At 39.7% G+C, this 27,691-nt stretch overlaps 1 protein-coding gene across 2 annotated transcripts; it reads right to left on the reverse strand.

The window, feature by feature from the left end:
* Positions 1–3,445: 3,445 nt before the first annotated feature.
* Positions 3,446–27,564, reverse strand: LOC137589601 (anoctamin-4-like). Of its 2 annotated transcripts, XM_068307455.1 has the most exons (29): positions 27,354–27,564; positions 25,921–25,986; positions 22,633–22,851; positions 19,245–19,412; positions 18,634–18,770; positions 18,369–18,518; positions 17,458–17,558; positions 17,248–17,292; positions 17,045–17,176; positions 16,792–16,898; positions 16,570–16,625; positions 16,338–16,459; positions 16,109–16,243; positions 15,720–15,816; positions 15,553–15,613; positions 11,699–11,781; positions 11,332–11,472; positions 11,085–11,249; positions 10,943–10,979; positions 10,748–10,859; positions 10,092–10,149; positions 8,770–8,867; positions 8,366–8,508; positions 7,517–7,669; positions 7,291–7,438; positions 7,033–7,152; positions 5,903–6,008; positions 5,098–5,328; positions 3,446–4,600 (listed from the first exon to the last, which is right to left on the reverse strand). In XM_068307455.1, the coding sequence occupies exons 1-28, from the start codon at positions 27,562–27,564 to the stop codon at positions 5,134–5,136; spliced, it is 3,366 nt and encodes a 1,121-aa protein (XP_068163556.1). In that variant the 3' UTR covers positions 3,446–4,600; positions 5,098–5,133. The 2 variants fall into 2 exon arrangements, with proteins under 2 accessions (XP_068163556.1, XP_068163555.1); XM_068307454.1 differs by lacking the exons at positions 22,633–22,851; positions 25,921–25,986; positions 27,354–27,564 and adding an exon at positions 21,537–21,598.
* Between the last annotated feature and the right edge of the window lie 127 nt (positions 27,565–27,691).

Below are 27,691 nucleotides of genomic sequence, written 5' to 3' on the forward strand. Positions count from 1 at the left end.
TATTCTCATATATTAATCTTATCTTAAAATGACTTTATAACTGAAATATTTTGTAGGCTTTGTTATGATATTTTCCTAGGAACTAAATTCTGGGAATAAAATTATGACATTTCTCATGTTATGACATTTTTTTCTCATAATATAAAAATTTTATTTTCAATGCATCGTTCCTTTGTTAGAAAAGCTAGAGAACATGTTAGCATGTCTCTCTCTCTCTCTCTCTCTCTCTCTGTGTGTGTGTGTGTGTGTGTGTGTATTTGTGTGTGTGGACCCTAACTGTGAGTGTATTAAAACACAACTGGAGAAAGAAAAAAAGAAGGAGAAACAGAGATGGCAGTCAGAGTGAAGACAAACACACCGACAAAGAAAAATCTGAAAGCAGAATGATATAGAGATGGAGATGTCGTCCTGGTAACCGCAGACAGGAAACCTCCCTGCTTTTCCTTTGTTTTCCTGGCATTGAGAGTGATGATCCAGGAAGTGACATCAAGACTCTGGCCGTTTTGTGAGTCCAAACAATCTGCAGCTTACGGCGTTCTTTATCTGGCGTCTGGAGCCAGGCAGCTGCAGCCTTGACATCTGAAGGAGTCGGTCCGTCTGCTCAGCGTTTAGGTAGGAGGGAGGAACACGTGACGGACCCGAGCTGTCAGGATGCAGTTACTCCATGTTAAGAGGGATTATTGAGGGACCACAGATGAATTTGAGCAGTGGGGGGAGGAAGTTCCACATGTCTGATTTAAAACACCGCTTTGGATGCTTTATATTTTCATATAATGCTTTACAAATCAGATTTAACTGCATCGCCTGAGGTCAGATAAAAAGCTGAGTGCAAATGATGATTAGAATTAATTTCTTAAATTGAAATAAAACTTGAAAGTAAAACATTTGAGCAAGTCCAGCATGTAAAAAAACGATAAATAGTCCACAAAGGTGCTGCTGTGAGGCCCAATGAGCCCGAGGCTGTGCCCCAATCATGATGATCATTTACCAGACAGGATTCAGCCCCTTTAGGGCTCCATGTAGTTTCCCTGTCAGAATAACATCTACCAGGTTAAGAAAGCAGACAGATACTTTTGATTTTTATCAAGAGTAATAAACTCGGATGGCCTGGGAACGCCTCGGGATCCCCCCAAGGATGAGCTGGAAGAGGTGTCTGGGAAAAATAAATTAACATGTTTAATGTAAAATAACACTTTTGTAAATTTAGGGCCCAAAAACTGTGTGGTTAAGTTTAGAAAAGGGTTCTCTGATGCAGCCTTTGAGTGAATGATGTAAATCTGACCCGCTGCTCAGTCCCACATTCCCCCTCTACTAAAGGTTGACGGTTTGTGACACAGCTATGTTGGTTTCCTGTCTAAAACTAGCATAAAGTTTCTACTGGATCCTGTTATGTATAAAATTTCTATTAAAGTGACATAATTTCATACATTAAAACCTGGTGCATCTCATCCAGATGCAACTCTTCTTCACCTGGATTCAGGAATCACGAGACGTTGCACCGGGAATGCGATAGGGTTTTATGGCAAAGTGTGTGTTCAGCAGCTTAAATCAACTGCCTGCTGCGCCTGGAAATGAGATTAATGAGAGCAGTGAACAGAACAAATCGATGAGGCTGTGGGCCGTAAAGCTAAAGCAATGAGCTGAAAGATAATGAAACTCAGTGAAGACCAGAGGAGAGTCAAATTATTGGATGATAATTCTCGTTGCATGGGTTAGTGACCTTTTACATTATACACTAGTACTCACTTGTTCCATAGTTAATACAGAAATATTACCAAGTGTTGATTTGAAGTTAAAATTAGCGATAGAAATGTGCTGAAAGTAGGTCGAATCTAAATAAAGAATATTTTTAGCATCTATGGTGAGCCTGTCAGGTTCTGTCATGGAGATGAAACAAAAAAGTCTCGGTCATTTCTTATTTTGCTTCAACTTGAAGCAGCTGAACCTGCTGTCAAAGCGAACACTTATTATTATTCATTAATTCAGAAACACATCTGCCTCACTTGAATAAAATGGCGTGAGTGTCCCATATTAATTCACCTTGGTGGAAAAATGAACATATTCAAAGGTTCAGAGTGAAGAACTAACATATGTCAGAATATCAACACAAACAAAAGTGAAATATGCACCAATAAGACATGACAGATGTTCGCTCACCTAAACAGAACAGCGTTCTGGGGCCTCCAAAATGTATCATATGAGGAAATGTCAGATATTATCCTCTGACAGTCTTACATAACTGAGCGTGTGTCGCAGCTAATCCTCTTACAGAGGAGTGGAGTCGCCTTAATAGGAAACAAAACACAGTTTGCCTCCTCTGTCCCTTGCTTTTAATAACCATAATGGAGTTTATGTGGGGGCCACAACACTGGAGTAATCCACGCTGCAGGACAAGCCTCTGTTCCCTCATCTCTGATTATTTGCATGCTCAAAATGACTAGATATTTATTAGAGTTTTATTAGAGGTGATCTGGTTTAATTCATAGGCAGCGTTGATTTTTCTGATGGTAGTGTTTCATAAAGCATGAAATTATGGTCATCAAAAGCAATAACAAGCTGGTTAGCCTTGAACAGTGTACAGTGTGTGATGATTATACTACAGCAAACATCAATAGTACGAGAATGCTGAAGGATGTTGGACACACACATGCTTCCTCTTTCATTTTTTCACTGGCTGACTAAAAATAAACAATGTCAGCACTTGGGAAAAAAAAGATTTAATTTGATATATTTATTTACAACAGCTGTTTTTGTTTGTGTCAATAAAGTTGTTTTCAATGTAAAATATGATTGTGAGATCATGTCTATGAAATATTGCTGCTGCTGCTGCTGCTGCACTCGTCCCTCTGGGGCCATCTGCTGGTGGGAAAAAGAAGTTCTTTTTTGCTGGACCATCATGATTAAATAAAATCCTTCAGTACTGTATTTGTTTCCCAGGATATTAAACCGGTAAAACAGAATTCTTTTTTTTTTTTTTTTTTAATTTGGAAATAAAAGTTAATGGTTACCCCAATTTTTTTTTTAAATTCACAAACATTTTTCTCAGCGATTTTTCACAAGATTGTATTAAAAACAATCTTTGTGGTATTATGGAAGCAATTGTGAAATAAATTTTTTCAAATTAAGACAAAATATAACGTGATTTAAACAGTCCTGATGAGGAGAAACACAATATATAAGGCCTCTAAATTTAAGAACACGTATCATTCAAGCTGTATGGATCCAGCGTCATGTTTGCTGTAAGCTGTACGCTCAAACATCTTCTTTTGCCTTAACTCTGTATACATTTTGTTCACAATGTTTGTTCTTCATTCATCATTTTGAAAAAGAAACAATCATAATCATCTGGTCTTCAGTTGCTGAGCTGAATGTTTTAAAATAAGATAGAAAGCCAAAGCAAATGTTTTTACAATACTCTTTATTCAGTAAAATTCTTCATCTACATTCAAACAGAAACCATTTCCAGTTTTGTTGGATCTCTAGTGTCACCTTTACCAACCCCTGGGGGTAGTTTTCTTCTAATTATCACTTCTTTGCCTCTACAAAGCATTTTATTCTATCCACTGATTTTTGAGATACGGATAGTTCATGTCTGATGTGTTTAGCTCTCAGTCAAATATCTGAAAGCTTCTGTTTCATAAGCTTTTTGAAGGTCTAAGATAACTGTTCATGTTTAAACTGGATGAAGTCTTGGAGTTTCTTTATTCATAGTCATTTATTTAGATTTTATCTTAAAAGTCCTTATACTCCCTATAGTTTTCATTAAAATTTTGTCAAACTCGCCAAAGCAACTTAACTATCTTACGCACTTTTTCTTGTACTGTCTATTTACTTATTTTTTAAAGCTGTTTCTGTGCTGCTTCATTTGAGTTTTTTAGTCCTCTATATACAAGATGTTCAAATTGTCCCTGATGAAATTAAAAAAAAACAACAACTTTAAAATTAAATGAAAGAGTCTCACACCCATGCAGACACAGACAGATGAAAGTTCTTTCAGCGATATGAAAAGTTAAAAAAAACCTCAGTAAATCTTATGTGAACATACATTGCTTACAATATGTGTTTTATCCGTCTTAGTAAAACTCTATTACAGTTTCTTTCTCTAAAGTTAAGAGAGTAACTCCCAAACATCCATCAACTGATGCTGCACAGCTTCCATCTGAAGCTGAAGCAGCAGAGTTCAGCGTTGAGCTTCACACACAACAGTTTAATGTCCAGTGATACACAAAGCTCTAAAGCAATTCCACCGAAAGGTTTAAAAAAAGTTGCATTCTCTAGTTTTTATTGCACTATCCTGTAGCAGAGCACATGGTCTGAAATTCATTTAAATACTTTTTACAATATTTGTCATTCAATATGCTTGAAAGAGGTAATTATCTCATCTGAAAGAGGAAATCTGTACAAATTTAGCGTCTTGATTGAAATCTACATTCAGGATCTGAAGACATACGCTGGTTAAAGTCCAAAAGGACATCCGTTATGTTTGTAGGCGTGTGTGTGGGTCCAGTTCAGACACTGTCCACAGGCTCTGGTCTGATACTGCAGGTTTATCCAGGACCGTCCCCCGTCCTCCACTGTGGAATGAAACCACAAAGTGAACCTGGAAACAAGAGGAGCTGCATTACATCACCTGCTGGCCATCGGAGAGACACAAATAATACGCACTGCTGACATGACATGACATAACACATAGCTGCGTTATTCATTCATTCGTTTTGCATACCCGCTTCATCCGCTATTGCGGATTGCTGGAGCCTATCCCAGCCGACTGGGGGCATGAGGCAGGGTATACTCCGGGCACGACGCCAGAGCACCGCGGAGCCACATACAATAAAAAAAAAAAAACCACACACATACACACACATACACACACACACACACACTCACACCTACGAACAATATGAAACTGGCTAATTCACCTGAAGTGCATGGTTTATATGTGTGTGTGTGTGTGTGTGTGTGTGTGTGTGTGTGTGTGTGTGTGTGTGTGTGTGTGTGTGTGTGTGTGTTAATTATATAGAGTCGAATTTTTTAACAATTTTTCAACAATACTGTTTGTTTTTTCTCTTCTCTCCACATCAAAATAAAAAGGCAGACCAGGGTTAGGGTTCCTTCCAGAGGACCTGCACGAGTTCATGGCCATTCCTTGTGATGGGATCTCTCTCTCTTCCTCTTCTTCTTGTTTTTCTCCTTCTGCAGTCTCTCCAGCTCAGCCTCATACATCATCTCCTGGATCAGGTACTTCTCCCGGCGCATTCTGTCTTGCAGATCCTTGGGAAGGTCTGGGATCAGATACGCAATCAGGGTCTTGATGGCAAAGACCATATGCTGCAAAAACAGAGTGGGTTATAACAAATGCTAGAGGCAAACATCCACGATAAAAAAACAACCAAAATGTTCAGAAAAGGGATATTTATGAGTTTGAAACAGGTGCGGAAAGTTACCAATGGCTATTAAGGGATCAAGTTTGTTTCAAAATATACAGAATGCTCCAGAATGGGGTAAGCTGGTAGAGGATAACAATATTTCCGTCAGATTAATATGACGCAAAAGGAGGAGAAACTAAATCTTTAATTTTAATCTTTCGGTGTCAACATGGTCATGTTTGTCAGGGCGAAGACACGCAGGGTGAAATCGATTCCTTTATTCAGTCGAGCTCATCAAGAAAACATGAAACAAAAACATTCAATGCAATTTATTTATCTGACACCAAAAGACAACACAGATTATATCAAGGAGAAGAACAGACGGCGTCTTTATTCCACACAGAAACTCCAGTGCTTTTCTTTTTTTCTTTTTTTTACAGCAACATTAAGGTGGTTTACAGGATGACATAAAACTTGCAGATACGCACATCTTTGTTTGCTCTCTAGAGAGGCTGGTCAAAGATAAAATCACTGACCTCGAACACAATGATGAAGGCCAGCCGGGCGGCGAGGACGTGCCAGAACTGCAGAGTGTACGAGTAGGGATCGGCCGAATCCGGAGGCTCCCTGTAGTCACGATATCTGGTGACAAACAGAAGGTCATCACCACCCTGCTCCGATGACAGACGGATCAACAAATTCACCAGAGATGATAAATGTCTCATTGATCTTTAATACTTCACACAACCTCTGTTTACATGACCTTTGTGTGTGTGTGTGTGTGTTTTTGGAGCAGTGGAGCAGTTTTCTGAACTATATTTCCCACTCTGGCAAACGCTCAATATCTTATGATGTATGTTTTAGGCGGAGCTCACTGGGAGTGTGTCAAGAATCATTAATAACAGAGAGGATTAACACACAATATAGGTTACACATTGTTCTTCTTGAATTTGTACAAACTTTACAGCTTTAATGATTAAATAAATAAAGCAATATTTTGTTATGGCTCTGTCAGTAACTTTAAGGGGAAAACTTCTCAACAGGCAGACAGCAAAAAAGTAAATGTCTTTCAAAAAAAATAATAATATAATAATAATAATATAATAATAATAATAATAATAATAATAATAATGTGCGTAGAAAATAATGATGCATTATTGTGCAAAAAATATTTACAATTTTTAAAAAAATTATTGGGCTGCTCTACAATCAATGAAGGTGGATGGATGGAGGAAGAAGATATACATACTCTAGTATACATAATACAAATGTACAAGAAGAAGTAATTTAACTCCATGTCTACCACTAGCTGATTGTTAGTATAGTATAGTACAGTATCAGGTATACTGATTTACACGCAGTTTCACTGTATAGACCTGGACTGTGTGTGTGTGTGTGTGTGTGAGTGTGTGTGATCTTTGGAATGGAAAACACAGCAGTATATTAGCAGTCAATGCTGCATAAAAAATGACATCTTGACCAATCCAGCCAGTGTGACTGGAGATTTAAATATCATTCAGGTTTAGCTGCCGGCCTCAAGCAGCTTCTGGTGCTTAGGTGGTGGGAAACCAAATCAGAAATCAATAAATGTATTTTGATGATGTGATCTGATCTGTTCTTTGTCTGTGCCTATAACTGTGATCTGGTTCAGACACACACAAACTACCTGCAATACTCCACAGGTTCTCCACCCAGCTCGGCGCCAGAGGTCGTGGGCCGTGATCTCTTCTCAAAGTCGGACACTCGGAACACCGAGAGACTGGCGTTGACGTATCCCATCATACATCTGAGGAACACATGTGACACTGCGTTATCTACAATAGGACCTACTCAAACCATTACTACAGTTATTTACTGACATAGACTAACAGGATGAGGAGTGGTGCTCATGAAGTAAAACAACTGAACTGTAGTCATCACTGACCCCTCCCCTGCCCGTCCTTGACCAGCACACGGTCCGTACTTGTAGGCGTAAACCAGACGAGGGATGAAGTCTGAGGTAACGGCGATGACAAAGGCATTGGTGATGACAGACGAGATGCCGATGCCCTCCAGAATGCCATACCAAATCCCTGAATTACAATCAGACGTAACTTCAGGTGTGAGACCCAAGAATGGAGGCATTTCCATCATTGGAGAGAAAAGGTCACCTATGTCTTTGGCTTGTGAAGGCAGCGGTCGTCGCCACTGTGTGACAAACTTGTAGGCATCTAGACGAATCTCGATGATGTTGTTGAGCAGAGCTAAGAGGGGAGCCAGGGGGAAAGCTGCCACGAAGATCGTCGTGAAGCCAAACTGTAAAACTGGAACATACAGAAAAACTGTGGTGAGCATCAGATTCCATCTGTGTTCAGCACATTAGCTCTCCCTGTCTCTCCATCTCTCAGTCTATATCTATCTATCCATTCAACAGATATGGAGCAACTGTGTGGTTCATTTATTCATGATTCACTCTGTAAATATAAGCGCACTATTGAATATAGTCACAAAGATCAATACGTTTGATTAGTCCTGTAGTCTTTTCCAGGATTTATTTTTTTCTTTTTTGGAACAAAAATCATTTTAATCCATTTCAACATAAAGTATTTCTCAAACTGTTCTGGAAACTTGCATCTTAGGTTAAGTTAATAACGAATTTATATTAGATTTTAATTTTATTCAATAGAACTCTTTGGAGACGGATGCGCTCTATTTAGAACCCTTCTAGTTACATTTCTGATTTGATCATTCACGATTTAAAATACAGAAAGATGAAAATGTTTGGACACGCTCCCAGCCCGCATTCAATCTACCACAAATCAGCTCAGGGTCACATCAACACGTGCCGCCGCATCTGGGTCACCAAATGAATGTTTTTTCACAAGATTAAGCTGTGCAGCACATTTATGGGCGAACCTTTAATCTCATGCATGACAGTGTGACACTGGTTAGGGTTAGGGTTTCAGTATCACTGGAGCTACGTGTGCTAAACACGTTTGACATGTTTTCCCACTTCATACTCATTTCTAAGTATTCGTCAAAGAGTCCGGAGGCGTTCATTGGCTGCAGGTTGTAATCCCTCTCCCACTGTGGAAAGCTGGCCGCGGCTCTCTGTCCGTGCTCCCTCCTGAGCCTCCGCTGTGTCCACCAGTTCTGGATCAGCCTGCAAAAAAAAAGGACGATAAAACAAACATAAGGAAGTGACAAAAAAGACCCACAAAAAGGAAACAACTGGTTTTATTCAGCATTCAGAAAATTACTCAATTGGCTCATCCTTGACTGAGGATACCTGCAATTATTTCTCTTATTTTTGTTTTTTTTTTCTCTCTAAATCAATCGTAGCTTGGTCAGAAACATGTTAGCGTTGTTTAGGAGGTGATTGTGAATTTAAAAAACAAACAAATAGAAAAAACTAGGAACTAACGGATAACCCAGCTCCATGAAATTGTTCCAGGTCTGCTTCAGCACCATGATGATCCCCATCTGCATACAGAGGTCGATGAGGCAGCCGCTGGGGTGGCACTGCATCAGCACAGATACACACATACAGTCACACTGTGGCCTCTGGTGATAAGGAGCAAAACCTTTGACATTATTTTGTCATAATGAGCTGTTTTTTGGTTTGGTTTGTTTTTTGCTATTTTCAAATTGTTCCACTCAAACATTAGAAAAATGGAATACAGTAGTATTCAGATCTGGATATCTGCCAAAAATCAAAACGTAAATGTTGACATAAAAAATTTAAAAGCCAACTGAAACCATTGGACTCACCTTTGTCTCATCTGATAGTCAGGAGTCTCTAGCCTCATTTATAATTCTAGAAGTTAAATAATGCTTAGACTCCAGCAAATACATATTTTAGACCCGGTCTGTTATTTGGACCTGCACAAGACTACGTGCACTCATACAGTTCATACATACAGTAGATAGATAGATAGATGATTTTCTTTCAATATCATGATTTATGGATCATTTCCTGTGGAAATTTCTGAAATATTTCAGTGTAAAGGAAAATTATGAACACATCTGATCTCTGTATGTCTGGTTATGCACCGAAATTTAACTTCTCAAACCAAGCAACCAAAACGCACCAGAGCATAACCTCCGTAATGGATCACATAAATCCTAATAATTCAAAATGAGTGTTAAAAATCTCCAATAAAATACAATATTATAAAAAAACTCAAGTGGTATACGCGTGAGAAATCATTGATATTCCTTTGTTCACTGCATTGTGGCAAAATACACTAAAACAGCATAATACATTCAAGAATAAAGGTTTTTTTTAGCTTGTATTCAGACTTCAACTATGTGTCAGCTTTTAATTTATTCCATGTTTTTATATTCCACTGGCAGAATTCTAAATTTCTTTTGTACTTTGTTATTTGTTCTTAGTAACAGTCCACTTTTGTACAACCAAGAGCTGCACCACGTGGCCACAAAAGGCTGACAAACGGTGCTCTAGTGCAGCACGTGTCGCAACAGTGAGAGTGTTCCATTTCAGCAGCTGTGGGAACCACTGGGAGCAGATTAGCTCAGCACCTAAAAGTGCTATCTCAGGTTTTTAGCCCTTCGATCGCTCCAGCTTGTGTTATTTCCCTAAACGTAAAAGTTCAGCTGGCAGCAACACTTAAAAAATCCCCGGTGACTGGGCATGAAATAATAGCTTTATGTCCAATTTCAAAATACATACATCCATTATGCTCTGCTGTTATGACCCCATGAAGAAACAAATCAATGACTCACTTCTTCCAGTTTCCAGCGATTGATGAGTCGTAGATATGCACCTGGGCGGCCAGTAAATCTGTCAGTCAAAGAAAGAAACAATCCTTATTTTCATTAATTCTGTTTTTTTCAATGTCAAGTGATCACTTTACTATCAAGATGCAGTCATATGTAACAACATTACAATATACTCATCTACCGAGACCTACGTACATCAACCCTAGTAAAAATCTACATGTTACCTTGAAACTTAATAATAATTGTTGTTAACATGGATGCAGTAACACTACGCATCTATTAATAGTAATTATTAGTAATTACTATTAGTAATAATACAAATATCAATTTAATATTCCCACAGATTGGCAATGCTTGTGTGATTAATGTAGAGTTGAATCTGAAGCATCTGTCTATTTAAAATGCACGATTGTCTCCATGGTGACTCAGGTGATACACAGGTCTATAGTTGTGTTTACAGTGAAGTCACATCAGTGAATTTAATTTTTAAGTGTGTCTGAAGACAAGAGTTAAGCTATTTAAAAGGTTTTACCTTTTAAATGTGGTTTACTGCGGCTCATGTATGAAGCAGGCTTTACAAAACTGAACAGAGACCCGTGTGTTTTCTCTGCAGCGACACGCTCTGATGGATTTATAACTTTTAACATGTTTTTGCTGACCTTCCCAAAAAGAAAGCGATGTAAAATGTTGAACTGTTAATGTTGACAAACTGAAAGAGGAACATCTTGAGCGTAAAGCTGTTCTCCCACTCTGATTCTGTCCTCGGCTGCTCTGTGGTGGAAAACAGACAAACAACGTCTTCATTAAAACGCCTTCAAACTTCAAGAACATCACATCCGCTGGAGGAAACTCACCTAAATTAGTGAGGAGGAGAGCCACTTTTTCATAAAGCTGGAAAAGTACAACATCTATCATTAGTGAGTGAGAAAGATGAAGCGTTCACGTGCACAAAGGCGACGGTTGATGATTCCTGTCACGGTTGGTGAGGGCACTCACCACATTGAGGAGCATGATGACGCAGAAATTGATGCACACCGCCGTCCCAGTCGTCGCCACTTGAGAATTGTTCCTGATGAGAGCCCAGCCGAAGGCGGCGAAGGTGCTGACGGTGATCACCCGGTAAATTACTATGCCGAACACAGCGGCGATCACCACCAGGATCTATGACATCATAGTGACACAAACAGCATGACTAACAATAATCATCCAAATGATCTTATTGACGTTTTCCCCTGAAACTCACCATGAAAAAGATCCCAGACGATGAGACGATGAGACGACTGTATTTATCCGTGAAGGCCTGGTAGGGCTCAGGTTTCCCAGATATGGGGTTCATCCTCTCCTTCTTGGAGTATTTGGCTTCAAACTGGGGGCGAATTTCATCCTGAAGAATGAAGAAAAGCAGTCAGTAAATTTTGCGTGCAGCACAAACCAGCTAAGGAATGTCCAACAAACGCTAAGAAACGCCTTGAATCACTGTACATAGTCATTATAATTATTATTTGAATTTAATATTCTCCTCAGGATGATCTTCATGCTATCTGAAATGTAGCAGAGCAGCAAAAGATTCAGACATCCAGCTGAAGCCCCCACGTGAAGAAGGACTTCACCTCCTCTTCCTCCCAGTCGATGAGGTCCCAATCGTACGCGAGAACCGCTCTGCGCCTTTTCCAGAACTCCAGGAAGAGAGTGGCTGGAAGACACGACGAGAACGTGAAAGTTGGTAACAGTGTTAATCCTCATGTTTAAATGTTCTGATATTCCATCCTGTAATGATCCGGCATCATGAATCCAGACCATAATTATATTGTTTTCATCACATTTATATTCTTTTCTTCTTATTGCTTGTCATATTATTATATATTGTGATATATTGACATATATTATATATTGTTATATTACATTATACATTATGATATATTACTATTAATTTTATATATATATATATATATATATATATATATATATATTTTTTTTTTTTTTTTTTTTGACAAATATGTAACATATTGTGCAATTTCCTCTGGGATTAATAAAGTATATATCTGTATTAGTGGATTTCTGTTCACCCCTTTGTCAATGGAGGAAGCAGTAAACAATATTACCTCATGCTAACAAACTGAGGACACATCCGGTTATTTTTAGATTTGTGTTTCAGATGGACACAAGATAGTTTCAGCTTTTCCTGATGTGCTGTTACGATCATCAGCTAAACTTTGAGACTATCCTGAAGCCACTTGATGCCATCCAATGAGCACAATATTAGGAACTAATTCTAAAAATATTATATTATCTTTGTTGTGGATTGAAATAAATTTTCACACTGTAGTCTGGGTTTTTTCAGCTTCATTTTATTAAAATTGTACTTGCATTCCTACGTTCCTACACTCTTGTTGGCTCATTCTAAATACATTCTATAATTGTCTTGTTTCTTGTACCTGTGTTCTGTTTTTTTATTCATGTGCCTTTGCACCTGCGTTTTTCCACCCAGAGTTGTCTTTAAAATTGTGTTGTACACTTGTGTATGATGACAATAAAATGCATTCTATTGTGGGGGAAATTCTTAAATCCCATCTACATGAGCTGTCAGGTGATCTTAGTCCGGCCCACATCAGGCGACGGCTCAGGTGATTCGCTGCTCTTTTTTGTTAAATCCCAAAACTTTGCTTCAACTACACCGCTTCATCCTGTGTAACTTTTGATTCATCCTCTACAGAATGCTTTCCCACGTGAAGCCAACCAGTCTCTGCTGTAAGGGTTTAGGATCCAGTATTTACCGTACTGAATCTGCTTCCTTTGTGAAGAGGTCGTTCCCAGGGTTCAGCATTTTTAGGGCAGAGCAAAGTCCTGGGATCGTTTACTTATTGCTCACGTTCACCGGTCTCTCCACTGAAAACCAAAGCACGTTTTTTAACAAGCCTCTATTCACCTGATTGGAATCTTTCAGGAATCTTTCTATACTACGTATTTAGAATGTAGAGTAGCGAGAGTTGGAGGTGAGGTGCCGAAGGTCATCACTTCCCACATGGAGCCAGCAGGGGAGCCCATGTCTGAGGAGCCTTAATGAAGGGATTTGAGCTGGAAGTGCATTCATGTGGACAGCAGCAGCAGAGACTAACCATAAAGTGATTGTGAGGTCAGTATATCTGTTCATTTTCTGACAACAGTCTATTTAAACTGAATGACCATGACCCAGTGGAATGTTTGCTGGTGTTTTGGAGAAAGGAGAATGAACTCAAATCGGTGCAGCTGTGAAAACAGGTTTTATTTTTACTGAGTGACACTCCTGGATCCTATGCTTTATGAGATTTTGGCTTATTTCAACAATCTGCATGTATAATTATGAGTTTATGTTCTAAATGTGTGTTTAATGCTCTACTATTCTTTACGTAGGGATATTTAAAAGAGCTTCGACACTTTACTTGCTCAGTTTTGTAATGCAGCCAAATAGTTTCTGTGATTTCTGGGTTTTTTCTTTTTTTCTACTCTTCTGTTCAGTAAAACCTGTAGATTTTAAAGTCAGCGACTAACACAAATGTCATTTTATATCCCGTCAAGCTTACGCCTTCTAAAGTTGCATGACTTTCTCGTGCTGTTGTAAAGTATTATTGTCAGTGCTAAAGAAAAAAGGGGGACTCACAATTTAATATTTTAGCTTTCAATTCTAGATTGAACTTAATCTTTTACGTGAAAATATGCCCTATTTTTTATGATACATCAAACATGTTTAAGTAAGTAAAATTTTTAAGTTAAATAGGTTTTCAGTTAAATCTTTAGGGATACATTCAAATTATTCTTTTGACCTCAAGAAATTCTGAAGGACTACATTGCATAAAACCCCACAAATAAGCTAAAACATGATTTTGAATTCAGTTGCCAGCTGCACAGGAGAAGCTGTTGAGCAGTGAGGAATCAGAAAGATGGGACTGGTACAGAACCAAAGCTTGAATCTGGGCTCGTCTCAGCCAGAGGTCACCCAGTGGGAGTCAACACCACACCAAACTGGTACGGTCACCATCACCATTCAATAAGTTCATGATTCTATGTTTAAATTATGGAGAATCTAGCTGCTCTGGTTTCTGATAAAGATTTAAGCACCTTTTAAATTATTCTTCATCTTCTTTTTTCTTTATATTTTATTGTACCTTTCATTTATTTAGCATTGACGAAGCATTTGTCCCACTATATATTTGGAACTCACCATAAAACATTTACAAGTGAGAAATTGATAGTGTTTTTATTGTGAGGAGGACATTGTCTGAACATTTTTTGAGTGTCTGAATTATTAACACACACAAATGCAACTGGTCCCACATCGACGTCTTCAGTGTGTGTGTGTGTGTGTGTGTGTGTGTGTGTGTGTGTGTGTGAGAGAGAAAATCCTCCTTATTCTTGTTTTACATTCATGTCCTCTCGATTTATCATTTTGAATAGATGGCATTGAAACACTGATTTCTTTTCTTGATGTCAGGCCTCTTTACGTAGCAGCAAACCAGATAATACCATTCTTCTCTTCTTCCCCCCTCATAGATAACGCCATAGTGGTGCTGGGAGTGTTGACCTTTGCCCTCCAGCTGTGTTTGATTCTGTACGTCATGCTGAAATGTTGGCGATTTGACAACAGAATTCAAAAAGCTCTCAAACATGAAGATTCTCTTAGCAAACTCAGTGGTGAGCATTTAGTTTGCTTTATTCGGACTCTGACTTGTATTTATCTGACAGCAATCTAAAATATTTCCATGAAAAAAGAAAAAAGACCTGATGAACTTCTTTGTGCAAGAACTTATGAAGCCAAATACGTTAGGGTTTTTCTATCGTTGTTTGTTTCTTTTGCAAGTTCAGCGACATGAACAAAAAAAAAACAAAGCTGGAAAACAATCGTTCTTTTTTATGAGGGAGTTTTCATCAAGCAGCTTAAAAAAAACCATTCTGCCTTGAATCCTTTCCTTAGGAGTGATTCTTAGTTAATCTGTGTCACGTTTCTATTCCTCAGCTCCACCGTTCTCCAACAGAGACCTGTATACAGAGGCCTCCTTTCAGCCACGTGATGAGGATGCTGCTTCATCACCTGTCTTGTCTGAAGCCTTTGAACAACACAGACCCGTCACATATTCTGTGTTCCTACCGTCCATACCCTCAGACCTCGTTCCGTTCTGAAACATTTGTGATCCTCTTGTTTTAAACGCTTGGAGATGTCTACCTTCTAGTCAGAGAAACTTCTTCAGTGGACGAAACGAATGCAATGCTGCCACATGTTGGTTTTAAAATGTAGTGATAATGAGATTTTTTTTTCCCCAATGCCTGAAATTTTCTTATCATTCCAATGAAAACAAAAAGGAAGATTGAAGACACTTGGATGTACAAAGTGTTTCCTGAGAGAATCTAATTTTTTACTAAATGCTCTGAAGTGTCTTTGGGAGACGATCACCTGGAAAGCTTGCGAAGAAATGTAAACTGTTGAACTCACCCCACACAGCCATGAACACAGCAAAGAAAACTGTTGCCGCATTGTCAAAGAGATGGGTGACCTGCGAAGACGAAAAGGAGTGTGAAACAGTGAACCTTAACGTGGAAGCAGTTCAGCTGCAGATGAAGTAAATGAACAGTTGTGAACATTGTGTGCGGTCCCAGTACCTTGGCGTAGATGCAGCTGTCTGACAGTTTCAGGTAGGGGCAGTACTGGTCACAGATGGGGCACATGATGATGTCGGTGGCCTGGCAGATTTCTTTACTGGGGAAAAGCAGCAATCCATCAAATTTAGCAACCAAAATAATGAATTTGTTCACACACACATATACAGGTAGTTTATATACACTGTGGTCAAATTTTAGTAGTTAAACTACTCTTTTTAAAACACTTTAAAATATATTTTTTCAAGTTATAATCTCTGGCGTTTATTTTATAGGACAGCTGAAGAGAGAACAAGAAATGAGCAAAGACTGTGGGAAGAAAAACAAAACTATCAGTAAATATCAGGGGAGAAGTGAGTTTTTTCTTCCTAAGAAGCTGGAGGTGTGTTTACCTGACCTGGCAGTGCTCCAGGGTGAAGAGCCCATACAAGAACACCAGGAGGCCCACCAAGGCTGCAGGAAACAGCATCCCTGTGTACCAGCCTAGCCAGGCAAAGTACAGACCAATCTTCTCCCCAAAATATCTCCTAAAGGGATATTTAAGGGAACATTAAGTGACTTTGTCCACACGACGCAGGAACCTGACCATGTGACTTCAACCTCTTTAAATGCACGAGTTACCTGATGAGGTCTAGAGGTTGGTACTTGTACCAAACCCCCCACCAGGCCCAACACTCGTAGAGGAGGTGGCGGTGGTTCTCTGCTCCGTGTGTTCTGATGGAGTTCTTGCTGTGGTATCGGCCCTGGGGTCACACCACACACATATACACAAATCCGGGGGCAAACAAAGTAATGACCTACAAACATGACAGGAATCAGTTCATGCATAGTTTTCTGAAGATAGATGAATTACCTCATGAAGAGGGAAAGCTGCCTCATAAGAATTATTGCTTAAGAGACGATTAAGTCCTGAAATGAAAGAAAGAATCACTGGAAAGGCTTGAAAAAAACCCCCAAAAATAAAAAGAAGACACACTGGATGTGAGCAGTAAATTTCTGACATTCTGTCTCTGGAGCCCAATCATCATCTTTTTCAAATATTTCCACGAATCATTTTTGAGAATGAAAAACTCACCCATCTTAGTTTTACCCTCCTCATATTTGACCCTCTGTAGGATATGATGGACTATCCTGCTTCTGGTGGCATTGCTAAAAAAGGTGTCTTTGTTGTGGATGATGAAACTGCAGAGAAAGAAACCTTTTTTATTATGAATGGTTCATTCTTTCTCTCTCTCTCTCTATCCGTGTGTGTATGTGTGAAATTGGACGATGAAGAACAGATGGATGAGGATGGATGAGGCTTTATGTTGCAGCTCGGTAAAACGTACTGATGAATTCGTGATCGACTGAAGGGGGCGGTAAAGCTCTCGTTCTCCGCGAGGTCGGGTAGAGCGTTGTTTCCAAACTTCAGTGGCTTGTGGGGAAGCCATCCGCGAAATCTGTTGAACCGTTTCTCAATCCTGAAATTGAAAGTTTCTGTTAGGTTGTGCTTCATCGGCTCATCTCAGACTCTTTACGACTGATGACTCACCTGCTCATGAACTTGTGCCGTCGATGCATGTAAAAGATTTTTCTCCTAGAATGCATAAAGCATTTGGAATTATTATCTTAGTACTAAAAAACAGACTGTGTAATGAGCATCACAGGACGCAACCATTACCAATAAACTGAGGCTTCTATTGCTCCTGACAAGAACCTTTCAGAATCTCATTCTAACTCTTAGATGCGTTTCTTCTCTTACCTAAAAGGCATTCGGATGTTCATGAGCTCTGCATAGTGACACAGAACATCCCAGGGTGCATGAAGCTTGAGGAAAATCACATCACTGTTTGTTACAGAGGCCTGTAAAGAAATCACACACGAAAGATTAGAAGATGAGAAGTATGAGTGCAGACAGAGAAACCTGTATTCTAGTGGTAATAGTTGGAGTGAGTCTTAAGCTGCAAGAGTCAGAAACCTAAAAATGACTTAATGACTACATGCATGATGCAGACAGGGGCTGGTGATGGACAGCTATTATCTTCTTCGATGCGTAATCCTGATGAAGACTGTACCTAATGAAGTGATGGTCAAGAAGTTGAATAAATCTTCCTTTCTTTAGAGGTTGTTATCAAATCATGAATGCTTTAACCAAAATCCATATTAATGTATGCACAAATCTCAACTAAGACAGAAATTATATTAAATATTTAGTTGTCTGGCCAATGAGATGACCCGTATTACAGGATGGGCCAATTAATGATGTCCTCACACACATGGTATTGACTGTGGTCCTGCTGAACACGTAGGTGCGGCTGCAGGGTTAATCTCTTTGCCCGCACAAAGCTCTCTGGCTTCTGGTGTGGTTTGAATCGTCAGTTTTTTAAAAGGGGTGACTATTTTTTTTGTGCTTGGGAATAAAAAATAAAAAAAATCCCTTAATCCCTTCATGTGATGCGAGTGTACAGGTTGATTACGTGGGGCTCTAGTGAGTAGAGCGTCTGCTTCAGCCCCACTGACATAGACAGCGGTATGATGTAGCTGAAACTGACCTCAGGATGGATGGATGGATGCATATATGCAAATGTATTAAAGGTTTAAAATGCTGAATCTGGTTTTGAATGGAAGAAAAATACTAACACGACGACTTCAATGGACTTTTGTGTTTTTTACCTCCTTTTCCAGCTGCAATCCTTCTGCACGGATATTCCGCTCAAATATCTCTCTTTTTTCTGACTGTGAACTGGACTTTCTGTAAACCAGGATGTAGTCAATACGACTCTTTCCATCGCTGAAGCAAAGACCGCAGTGCTTACTCCTCCCCTGACAAAAGAAACAAACGGGAGAGATGAAGAATCTACCACCTTTTTTGGAATTGCTTCTCAATCTTTTTTTTATTATTGATAAATAAGTGACGTCAGGAAGGTCTAACACCGACCTCTGGGGGGTCACAGTCCGTCTTTGTGTCGTCATCCCCGTGGGTTCCCGAATTCACCAGGATGGAGCCATCTCTGGAGGGACTGCTGATCCCGTCTGACCTTTCTCTTTGAATGTTAACATGAACCTCCTTCACAACTACAGGATGAGTGGAGGTAATATTATAGTGAAGTACAGTGAACACACTATTTATCTCATGTCAAGTCACAATAAAAGTCATGTTGTTGCACAAAAACAGAAAACTGTCCTGAAAAACATACATGTCCATGCTTTGACTGTCACATGACCACACATGTGTTCACTTAAACAACACATCTCAGCAGTTTTGTTTGTATTTACATTTCATCTGATAATTTTATATATTGATTTTAGTGTAACAATAATAAATAATAATGAAAGTTATTATTACAATTTGCTTCTGGTTTATTGTATTTTAATTAGCTTCATTTTCCTACACCAGTTGCAATAGTTATAAATTAAGTCTAACAAAGTTTTGGGGGTATTTTCTCAACTGAAAATAAACATGTGAAGATGACCAGCTAACATATCTTCACACTGGAATATTTAACAATTAATTGTAAGTCTGAAAGAGATTCTTAGCCCAGGTCTCACCGAGCGGAGGAGCATCATCTTGAGTGCTCGAATCTGGGGCTTCAGCTGAGTAGTCCTCCATGATGCTGGTCTGTCCCCAGGAGAAGGTCAGAGGTCGGTCTGCTGAGTAGCAGCCGGATGCTGAGGCCTGCAGTGGGACTCCAGACCCATGTAGAGACAAACTCACACCTGCAGGACAGACTTCTGTTATAGTCCTCATTACACTTGGTTTCTTTAGATTTCCAAGCCTTTCAAATGAAATTATTTGAATAACTTGTCACATTTATGATTTTTTTAATTTGCTTTCATAGTAAAGATGCAAAGAGTACAGTGAAGAAATATTAGACAGGTGCTCATAATGTTAATCCTGGTAGTATATATTATGTTAGCGAAAGGAGGGTTTGTTTGTTTTTTATTCTTAAACAGTACATATGTGGACAAACTATGTTAATTCACCTGCTTTTGAATCTGCTCCAACACATTTCTCAGCACACAAATGCAGATGTCATTAAAACAAAGACATTTGCTTACTAGAAATTTTTGGGCTCTCAGATGACCGACACTACAGATTAGCCCTCATCATGCTGCTGGTCAGACAATGGACACATCAAACTTTAACAACCATGCAGTTCATCTGCAACCCAAGACACAGCTTCCATCAACGCGGTCCAGCACACAGGCAGAGGTGAAACCGGTTTGCCCTCCGTCAAATCTCAGTAAATACAACCTCGTATTTTTCATAAACTAAAATTTGGTACGAAATTGTTCTTAACAAGTAAAAGGACAGACAGTCACTACCAAATCCACAAAATGCACAATGGCTTCAGTAAGTTTAGACTTTCACAGTCCTGACATCCCTGCGATGAGCTGGCGTCTCATCCGGGGTGTAACCCACCTCTCACCTGTAGACAGTTGTGATAGGACAATCCTTACATTTCCTGCTGTTTGAATTCTTCATAATGTCATACTGTGAAAACTATATCAATCAATCCAACCAATCGACCTTTATTTATGAAGCGCTTAAATCACATCATCAGACGATGAAATCTCAAAATCTCAGTAGTTTCACGTCAGGGTCTTCAGCATTATAAAGACGTTGCTAATCAAAATGAACACATTCAGAAGTAAGTATGCTGACCCTTCAGGGTGTCAGATACATATTTAATCAACATATTCATATTTTATGGGCCACAGTGGCGCAGTGGGTAGCGCTGATGCCTCACAGCAAGAAGGTTACAGGTTTGATTTCAGTGTGGAGTTTGGATGTTGTCTCCATGTGTGGATGGGTTCTGTCTGGGTTCCTCCCACGTCCAAAAAAAGCACTTCAGGTGAATTGATCACATCAAACTGTCTGAAGGTGAGTGTGTGACTGATGCTTTGTCTTTCGTTTGGCCCTGTGATGAGCCGGTATCTCATCCAGGGTGTACCCTGCATCCTGCCCATAACCAGTTGAGCTGTACTACAAGAAGATGATGGACGGATTCATATCTTCTGTTGTTCATATCATTTAAAGGTTGTATTTTGTATTTTTTTTTTCCTTCTTAATATACAAGTAAATCTTATACATCTTGTTGAGTTTGGATTGTGTTTCTGGAGCTATTTTAGCAGTATATACTGTATATTAGATAGCTGATCTCATTTACATTTAAAGCTTGAAACCATGTTTGTTTCTGCTTTGCTAGGCAGGCGTTAGCACCATACAAGAGTAGCTTTATTAATGATGTTGATCATTTCATTATTTCAGAAATAATAAATCATTCATCTTATCTGTCTTTTTATTATGGAATATTAAAAAAAACCACATTCCGTAACATTGCAGTTAAACCGCACCACAGAAGCCCATCTGTAGATGGAAAGGAACGGGAAATGGAAGAATGGGAAATAGGGGTGGGCAGCATGTTGCCAAAGGGATCAGGTGTCACTATATGGTGAGGAGGGATGGTTTGTTCCATATGGATGCTCCCATCATGCCCTGGGGCGCCCAGTGGACTGCATGTTCTCCCTGATGGCAAAACAACAGGGATTTAGCAGCTGCCAACCTGCTGCTGGTGCCTCCATAGCGTGGCACACATATAGGCTCCAGAGAGTCACAACCTATTTCTGCATAATCCAAACCATGCATCACGGAGGATGAAGGTGAGAGTATAAAGAAATGAGAACACGTCGGACAGAAATTGGGAGAGCGTGTAGGTGAAGGTCAAATGCTTCCATCAGCATCAAGAGGAACACGACACACACAAGCGCTCTGAAGAACACACATCCACTCTGGAGATCACCATGCTTTTGCTTGAGGACAAACTAGACAACACTCACCGTGTGAAGGTGGAGAGGTAGAGCGGTTCTTTCACCCCCTCAGAGGGGTGGAGAGAAGAAATGCTCTGTGGGAGTTACAGCAGGTGCCCAAACCGCTGGAGGACTCTTCCCATACGTGAACACATGCACACAAACAGCAGTCACCCTTCCTCCCACCCTCCCGGAGCCCCAGCGTGCAGAGAGTATGACCTGAGGAGAATAACCAACCACCAATATCCGCGAGGAGGAGCAGCATCCTCACGTTTTTCCTCCTGAATCTATCGATACGACATCCAAACACCAGGATTACGCAGGCAGCGGATCAGCTCCTGAGAGCTGTCAGAGAGAACAGCAGCATGAGAAGAATGTTTACACCGAGAGCAGCAGAGAGGGAGGTGGGAGTAATCGCATTCCAATCAGCCAATCAGATGTCATGCTGCTCTGGCAGAGGCCAATCAGAAGAAAGAGTGTCAGTTTTGCTGTAACAAAGACAGTCGGCACTGAGACACCGTCAGGAGGACGTCCCCTGAGGGACATTCAAGGACACACACACACAGACACACACATGAGTAAATTCATAGTATGATATCGACACTAGTTTCAGGGTAAGGGATGAGCTGACAGAGGGTTCAGCAGTTTGTGCAAATAAAATAAAAATTGTCCAAATTTATATGGAACAAAATTACTACCCGACAGCTTATCTTGTTGACCTTGTCTGTGGTTGGTTGGTTTGTTAGAAGGTTTATTAAAAAAAAAAAAAGAATAGAGAACAGCTTTGGTCATGGGTCTGATACACATTCTGTCTTTGTCCTGAATGAGAAAATTTACAGAAACATTTATGATCTAGTGAGAACTATATCAAAATGACTTAAAAATGTAATCAGATCAAATGTATATAAAAAATAAACCAAGAAAAAGAAGGAGAAGGAACGAACAAATACACACACCTTTAATGCTCCTGAAACACTTGTGTGAAAAGTCACTAAATTCATTTGTTTTTTGAAGATGAGGAGAAGAAGGAGGAGGTGGTGTAGAGACCACACCTCCGTTACACGTGGACACACACACACACACACACACACAGTGGATGAAACATATTGAACTCCACTCTACATACATGTGCTGCTGTCGCCAAGCGTCTCCTGACTAGAACTGAAGGTGGGCAGCGGGTTGACCGACGGCGACGCCGGGCAGGACGCCGGCTCCAGATGCTCGCTGGTGGGGGGTACAGCGGAGGATTCAGAGTGAACGCAGTCCGGACTGGAGAGGCTGCTCTCCGGGAAAGGACTCTTCCAGTGAGAGAACCCGATCGCCATTTGACCCCCAGGGTCAAATCCTGGCAAAAAAAACCAAAAATAGGCCTTTCACTATCATTCATTTCTTGTCTTATCATAAACAAAGAGCTCTTTCTACAGTCGCTCTATTGAATGAGTCAGAGATGACGGATACATTTTCTCATGCTTTTGCTTTCCTAATCTACTGTTAAGTACTTGTTATTGTTGACATTTTAACTTACAGTACTCTAAAATCTGGAGTAAACATGAAAAGTATCACAAGATACTCCTGAGAAATGTCACCCTCTAGTGGTGAAAGCTGATAACACCATTAAAACGATAAGCAAGCGTTAATTAACCAAGAGCTTAAAAAGAGCAGGATGTGTTTAACTATTTTAAAACTGCCAGAGTCATATTTACTAGGACAAAATAAACAATAAAACACAATAAAAATGAAATCAACAATAAATTGTTATCGGAAAATCCTTTTCTTAACTTAACTGTGCTTGTTTTTGTTACAGAATTTGATTTCTATAGGTGGATGGTAAAATTACATGAAATGAAATGTTGGTAACACATTTTGTTTTTACTTCAACAGGTAGGCTTCTGAAACCAGCGACCCGACGCAGGTCATATCTGGGCTGGCGGGTCTCTTATCTCAGTGAATTGGAAGCAAGGCTAGGCCAAAACTGGCCTTGAATTTAGTTTTTCTTCTTCCAGATCTAAACCAGCACTGTGAATTGAAGTTGAACTCCAAGGTTCCTTATTGATCTGAATATAGAACTAATAACACAAATAAAAGTGTCCTTTAGTCGTACCTTGTGTGCTGATAAACTATTTCAATGATAGCATCTATGATAAATCATCCATCTATTTTGCAAAACTAGTTGACCAATTTCAGAATAAACATTTAACCTCATTTGGGCCCCTTTAAACCAGCAAAGTCTGGGTGTCCAGAACTGAAAGGAGGACAACAAGCAGAAGTGGAACCAATGCTTGAATAATTCTCACTTCCAGAGGGGAACAGAAATCAATAACACTGTACAATGTAGTATAAAAGAAAATAGTGGAATTTGTCAATTGCTTGTGGTTCCATTTTAACTCAACATTTTACCTCGAAAATGTTGAGTTAAAATTTTGAATTATTATTTATGAGGAGGTTAATAATCGACAAAGACAACAAAAACAGCTCAAGCATCTGCGGCCTTAGCTGCTGCTTTACTTTGAAAGTCACTGGAAAGGGCAGTAATCTACACCTGCCATGTACCTGAATGACCTCTGACAGTGGTTGTGGTAGTAGTAGTAGTAGTAGTGGTAGTAGTAGTAGTAACTTTATTGATCCCTTGAGGAGGTTCCGTCACTACACGCAGCACAGTGAGCACACAACAGCAAACTGAAAGAAGTACGGCACCATTCAAGATATAAAATACTATATTAAAAGTGGACACATCATAAAATACACAAATAAAAAAAGGCATAAATAAGCATAAGAGTTAAAGTGTTTATGGTGTTTATGGTTTATCAGACAGTTATCCCTTAGCTCTTGTGTAGTTCCTCTCCCCCAGTGAGGAGTTGTGTGTTCTAAGCAATATCTATGTCGCATTCATCACAAAAAGTGCCAGCGCTGCTATCTGAGGTGAGCGAGACCTACATATGTAGCACCTCCACTTCCTGACACCCTTAAAGGTAAGAAAACAAATGCAGGTGCAGATATCTGGGCCACGTGGTGAAATATCCAACAACCGTTTGAAGCTGAGCATCTGGAGGGATTAGAAAAGGTTGCCGTGCAACAAGAGCTCCACGTTTGCTTTGACAGTCTTAATGAGCATTAACAAGCAGCATCATGTGTTTCCTTTTCTTGAGTTTGAGTGCTGACTAATGGCCAGCAAGAGAGTAAGATGTTTCAGAGAAGGTGACATCTGATGTATAACATCTTTACCTCATCATTTTATTATGTTATTTATGTGAGATTTAGTTACACTGAGTAAAATTCAGACCCTTGGGTCCAGGTGGATGTTGGCCTCCACTGGTAGGAAATTTTAATTTGTATGAGCTCACCTGATCCCTCATTTTTATGAACGTATACATCAGTGATCACCGACCCCCTGCCTCAGGATGAAGATTGGCACCGTCTATCAGCACAATGACTGCAGTAAAGCCCAACAACGATGAAGGAGGATGATTAGGACTTTCAGAAGAACCTTTGTTGATGCTGACTAGGACTTTCCTCTAAAATACAGACCGGGGATTTTTAAATCTCAGGCGGTACATTAAAACTTTTTTCAAGATGCAGGGCAAGGCCATAGATCTTTTCCTTTGTCAGACAAAGAAAGTCTCAACGGTCCACAGCTCTCCCACAGCACTTCATTAGTTTTTTTGTTTTTTAGCAGAGAGAGAAGAGAGGAAGGCCTGCAGGTAGAACTAAAACTATTAACCATTACAACAATCACAAGATTGTTATTCACCAATCAGGCTCTAAACTACACCTAAGAAAAGTTACACTTGGAGTGCAGGAGGTTCCAGTTTTTGGGCAGGAATGAAAAACTTTTATATTTCCTGTTCCATAATAAAAGAAGCATGTCAGGGGAAATCTCCCATCCAGCCCCAGCCTCCTGTCAGCACAGTGACGGATCTTTTTGTATTACTCGTTGCTGTACAATAACTAGATGTATATACATAATGTTTTGACAGCACACACTAAAAGTGATTATTTGATCAATGCAGTTATAAAACTGTCAGAATCACACAGTTTAACCACTGATAATCTGTCTATTTGTGTGCACAAACAGCACATTTATTTACACCTATGACAGTGAGCTAGTCTTCAGTAAATACAGCATTATCAACAGTCATGACTTCATTAAATAACATGTTGGACTGAGTCAGTGATTGGCTTCATGTTGTTGTCTGTTAGCTGATGCAACAAAAATGCTCAATACCATCATTTCAGCAGCTCATTTATTACCACAAACATGTTAAGATTGGTTGAATTTTATCTGCATCGGAACATACAGTATGTCTCTCTATATCTAATCTCTCTCTGGCCTACCGATCCGCCAGTAGCACAGAGGTGATGGTCAATGGAGAACACACAGCAGGTGATATTAAAAAAGATAACAAGCATCACTCACCGATGGTGATCTGACTGACGCAGCTATAGAAGGTTCCTGAAGACACGTAGCTGCTGCTGCTGGGGTCTGGAACAGGCAGGCAGGTAGAACGTAAGTTGCAGGATTTATTCTTTATTTATTTTTAATAAATACAGTATGATACAAGCTGGACTGTTTTATTCAGAACAACTTCACTTTCTACTTTCTGTGTTTTCTTTCCCGCCTGTCCTCTGAATAGTTCATGATATTTGTTCGCTACTTCCTTCCTTCCTTCCTCATATTTGTGGATTTACTTCTGTTTATTTCTCTTAATCTATGTTAATTTGCTTATCTTAACTGACAAGCATGTTTGTTTTCATTATCACATTTGGAGTATTTGAATGTGTTCATTTTCTCTCACACTCCGAATGTATTTATTCCTAATGTTCTTCGTAGCTCAACTTTAATTCATTCTGTGATTCTGTAAAGCACTTCGACTCGCCTCGTGTCTGATGGAGTTGAATGCAAAAATTTCCTTTGCTTCATTATTAATGGACTTTTATTGATTCAATAAAATGCTGGCTGTATTTGCCTTTTTGCAGCCTCAGTCTCACTGAATGAAACGCAGTGTTTCCCTAACTTTCCAGTTGATTTGCCATTAGTTTTCATCCCTGATGAAACTAATGGATTTCATCTTTCAACCAGGCTGCAAATTAACAGACTTACATGTGTGAATCAGTGACTAAAAGAACAGTAAGTACAGAGTGCATCATTGTATGCTCTGTCTTCGATCACTAAAATAAAGCTTAATGTGGAACTGCAGGGAGATGAAGGTTAAATCAACACTGGAAAATTCCCTATTTACAGAGGTGTAAATAAGCTCGTTCTCATTTACCACAATAGGATTTCTGACGACACTGACTTTACAGTCACTAACGTACAGCAACATTCATCACTGTCCAGGAACCACTGCACCTTGCATGTTTGGAGATAAAGTTGCTCGTATAATTTTTCACAGAAGACAAGCATGGGAGCAGCTTCCAGTTAACATTTATTTCATTACAAAGGTTGGGTTTATGGGTTCTACCAAAAACATTTACATTATATTACATATTTATACCTTAAATCACATCAGTCATATACAGTACACTGATGACAGAGTGATCATGGAGGGAATACTAGCACGTGTGTGTGTGTGTGTGTGTGTGTGTGTGTGTGTGTGTGTGTGTGTGTGTGTGTGTGTGTGTGTGTGTCACTAGTTGTTGTGTCATGAACAATTATCAAAAACAACTTTTACAATTTTTCAATTTTCAGTTCCTAATTGAAAATTAAAATCCCGATAAATTATAGAAATTTACTTCGAATATTGTGGTCAGTATATAAACTGTTACTATGTTAAACAATCTACCCAACAATGTAATGACATAGAATGCATGTAAAGTCCTGTTCTGGCTCCATACGTCACACCTGCGTACCTGCGGATCCGGAGGAGACGCGCGTCGCGATGGCGCGGCGAGGACTGCGCGGACTCCCCGGACACACCCGCATCACCTCGTCTTGGCATCGCAAACACAAGACCTGGTTGTCCTGGTTCTCCCCCACCTTACCGCAGCCCATGTGCTCCCCCCCAGGCTGAATCTTCATACCTTGCTGGCTGATCTGCACGTCTGCTCCTGCGTCCAGCATTCTCCTCACCGGCGTCGGTCACCGTTTTTTACGCATGGCTCCAACCTTTGAAGGCAGCAATGTCGGTCTTCTAAACTCCACCCACCCCGCTAGATCCAAGGATGTTTGTTCGAACCACCCCCCCCCC

This window comes from Antennarius striatus, chromosome 22 (genome assembly GCF_040054535.1).
Source record: "Antennarius striatus isolate MH-2024 chromosome 22, ASM4005453v1, whole genome shotgun sequence".
NCBI lineage: Eukaryota > Metazoa > Chordata > Actinopteri > Lophiiformes > Antennariidae > Antennarius > Antennarius striatus.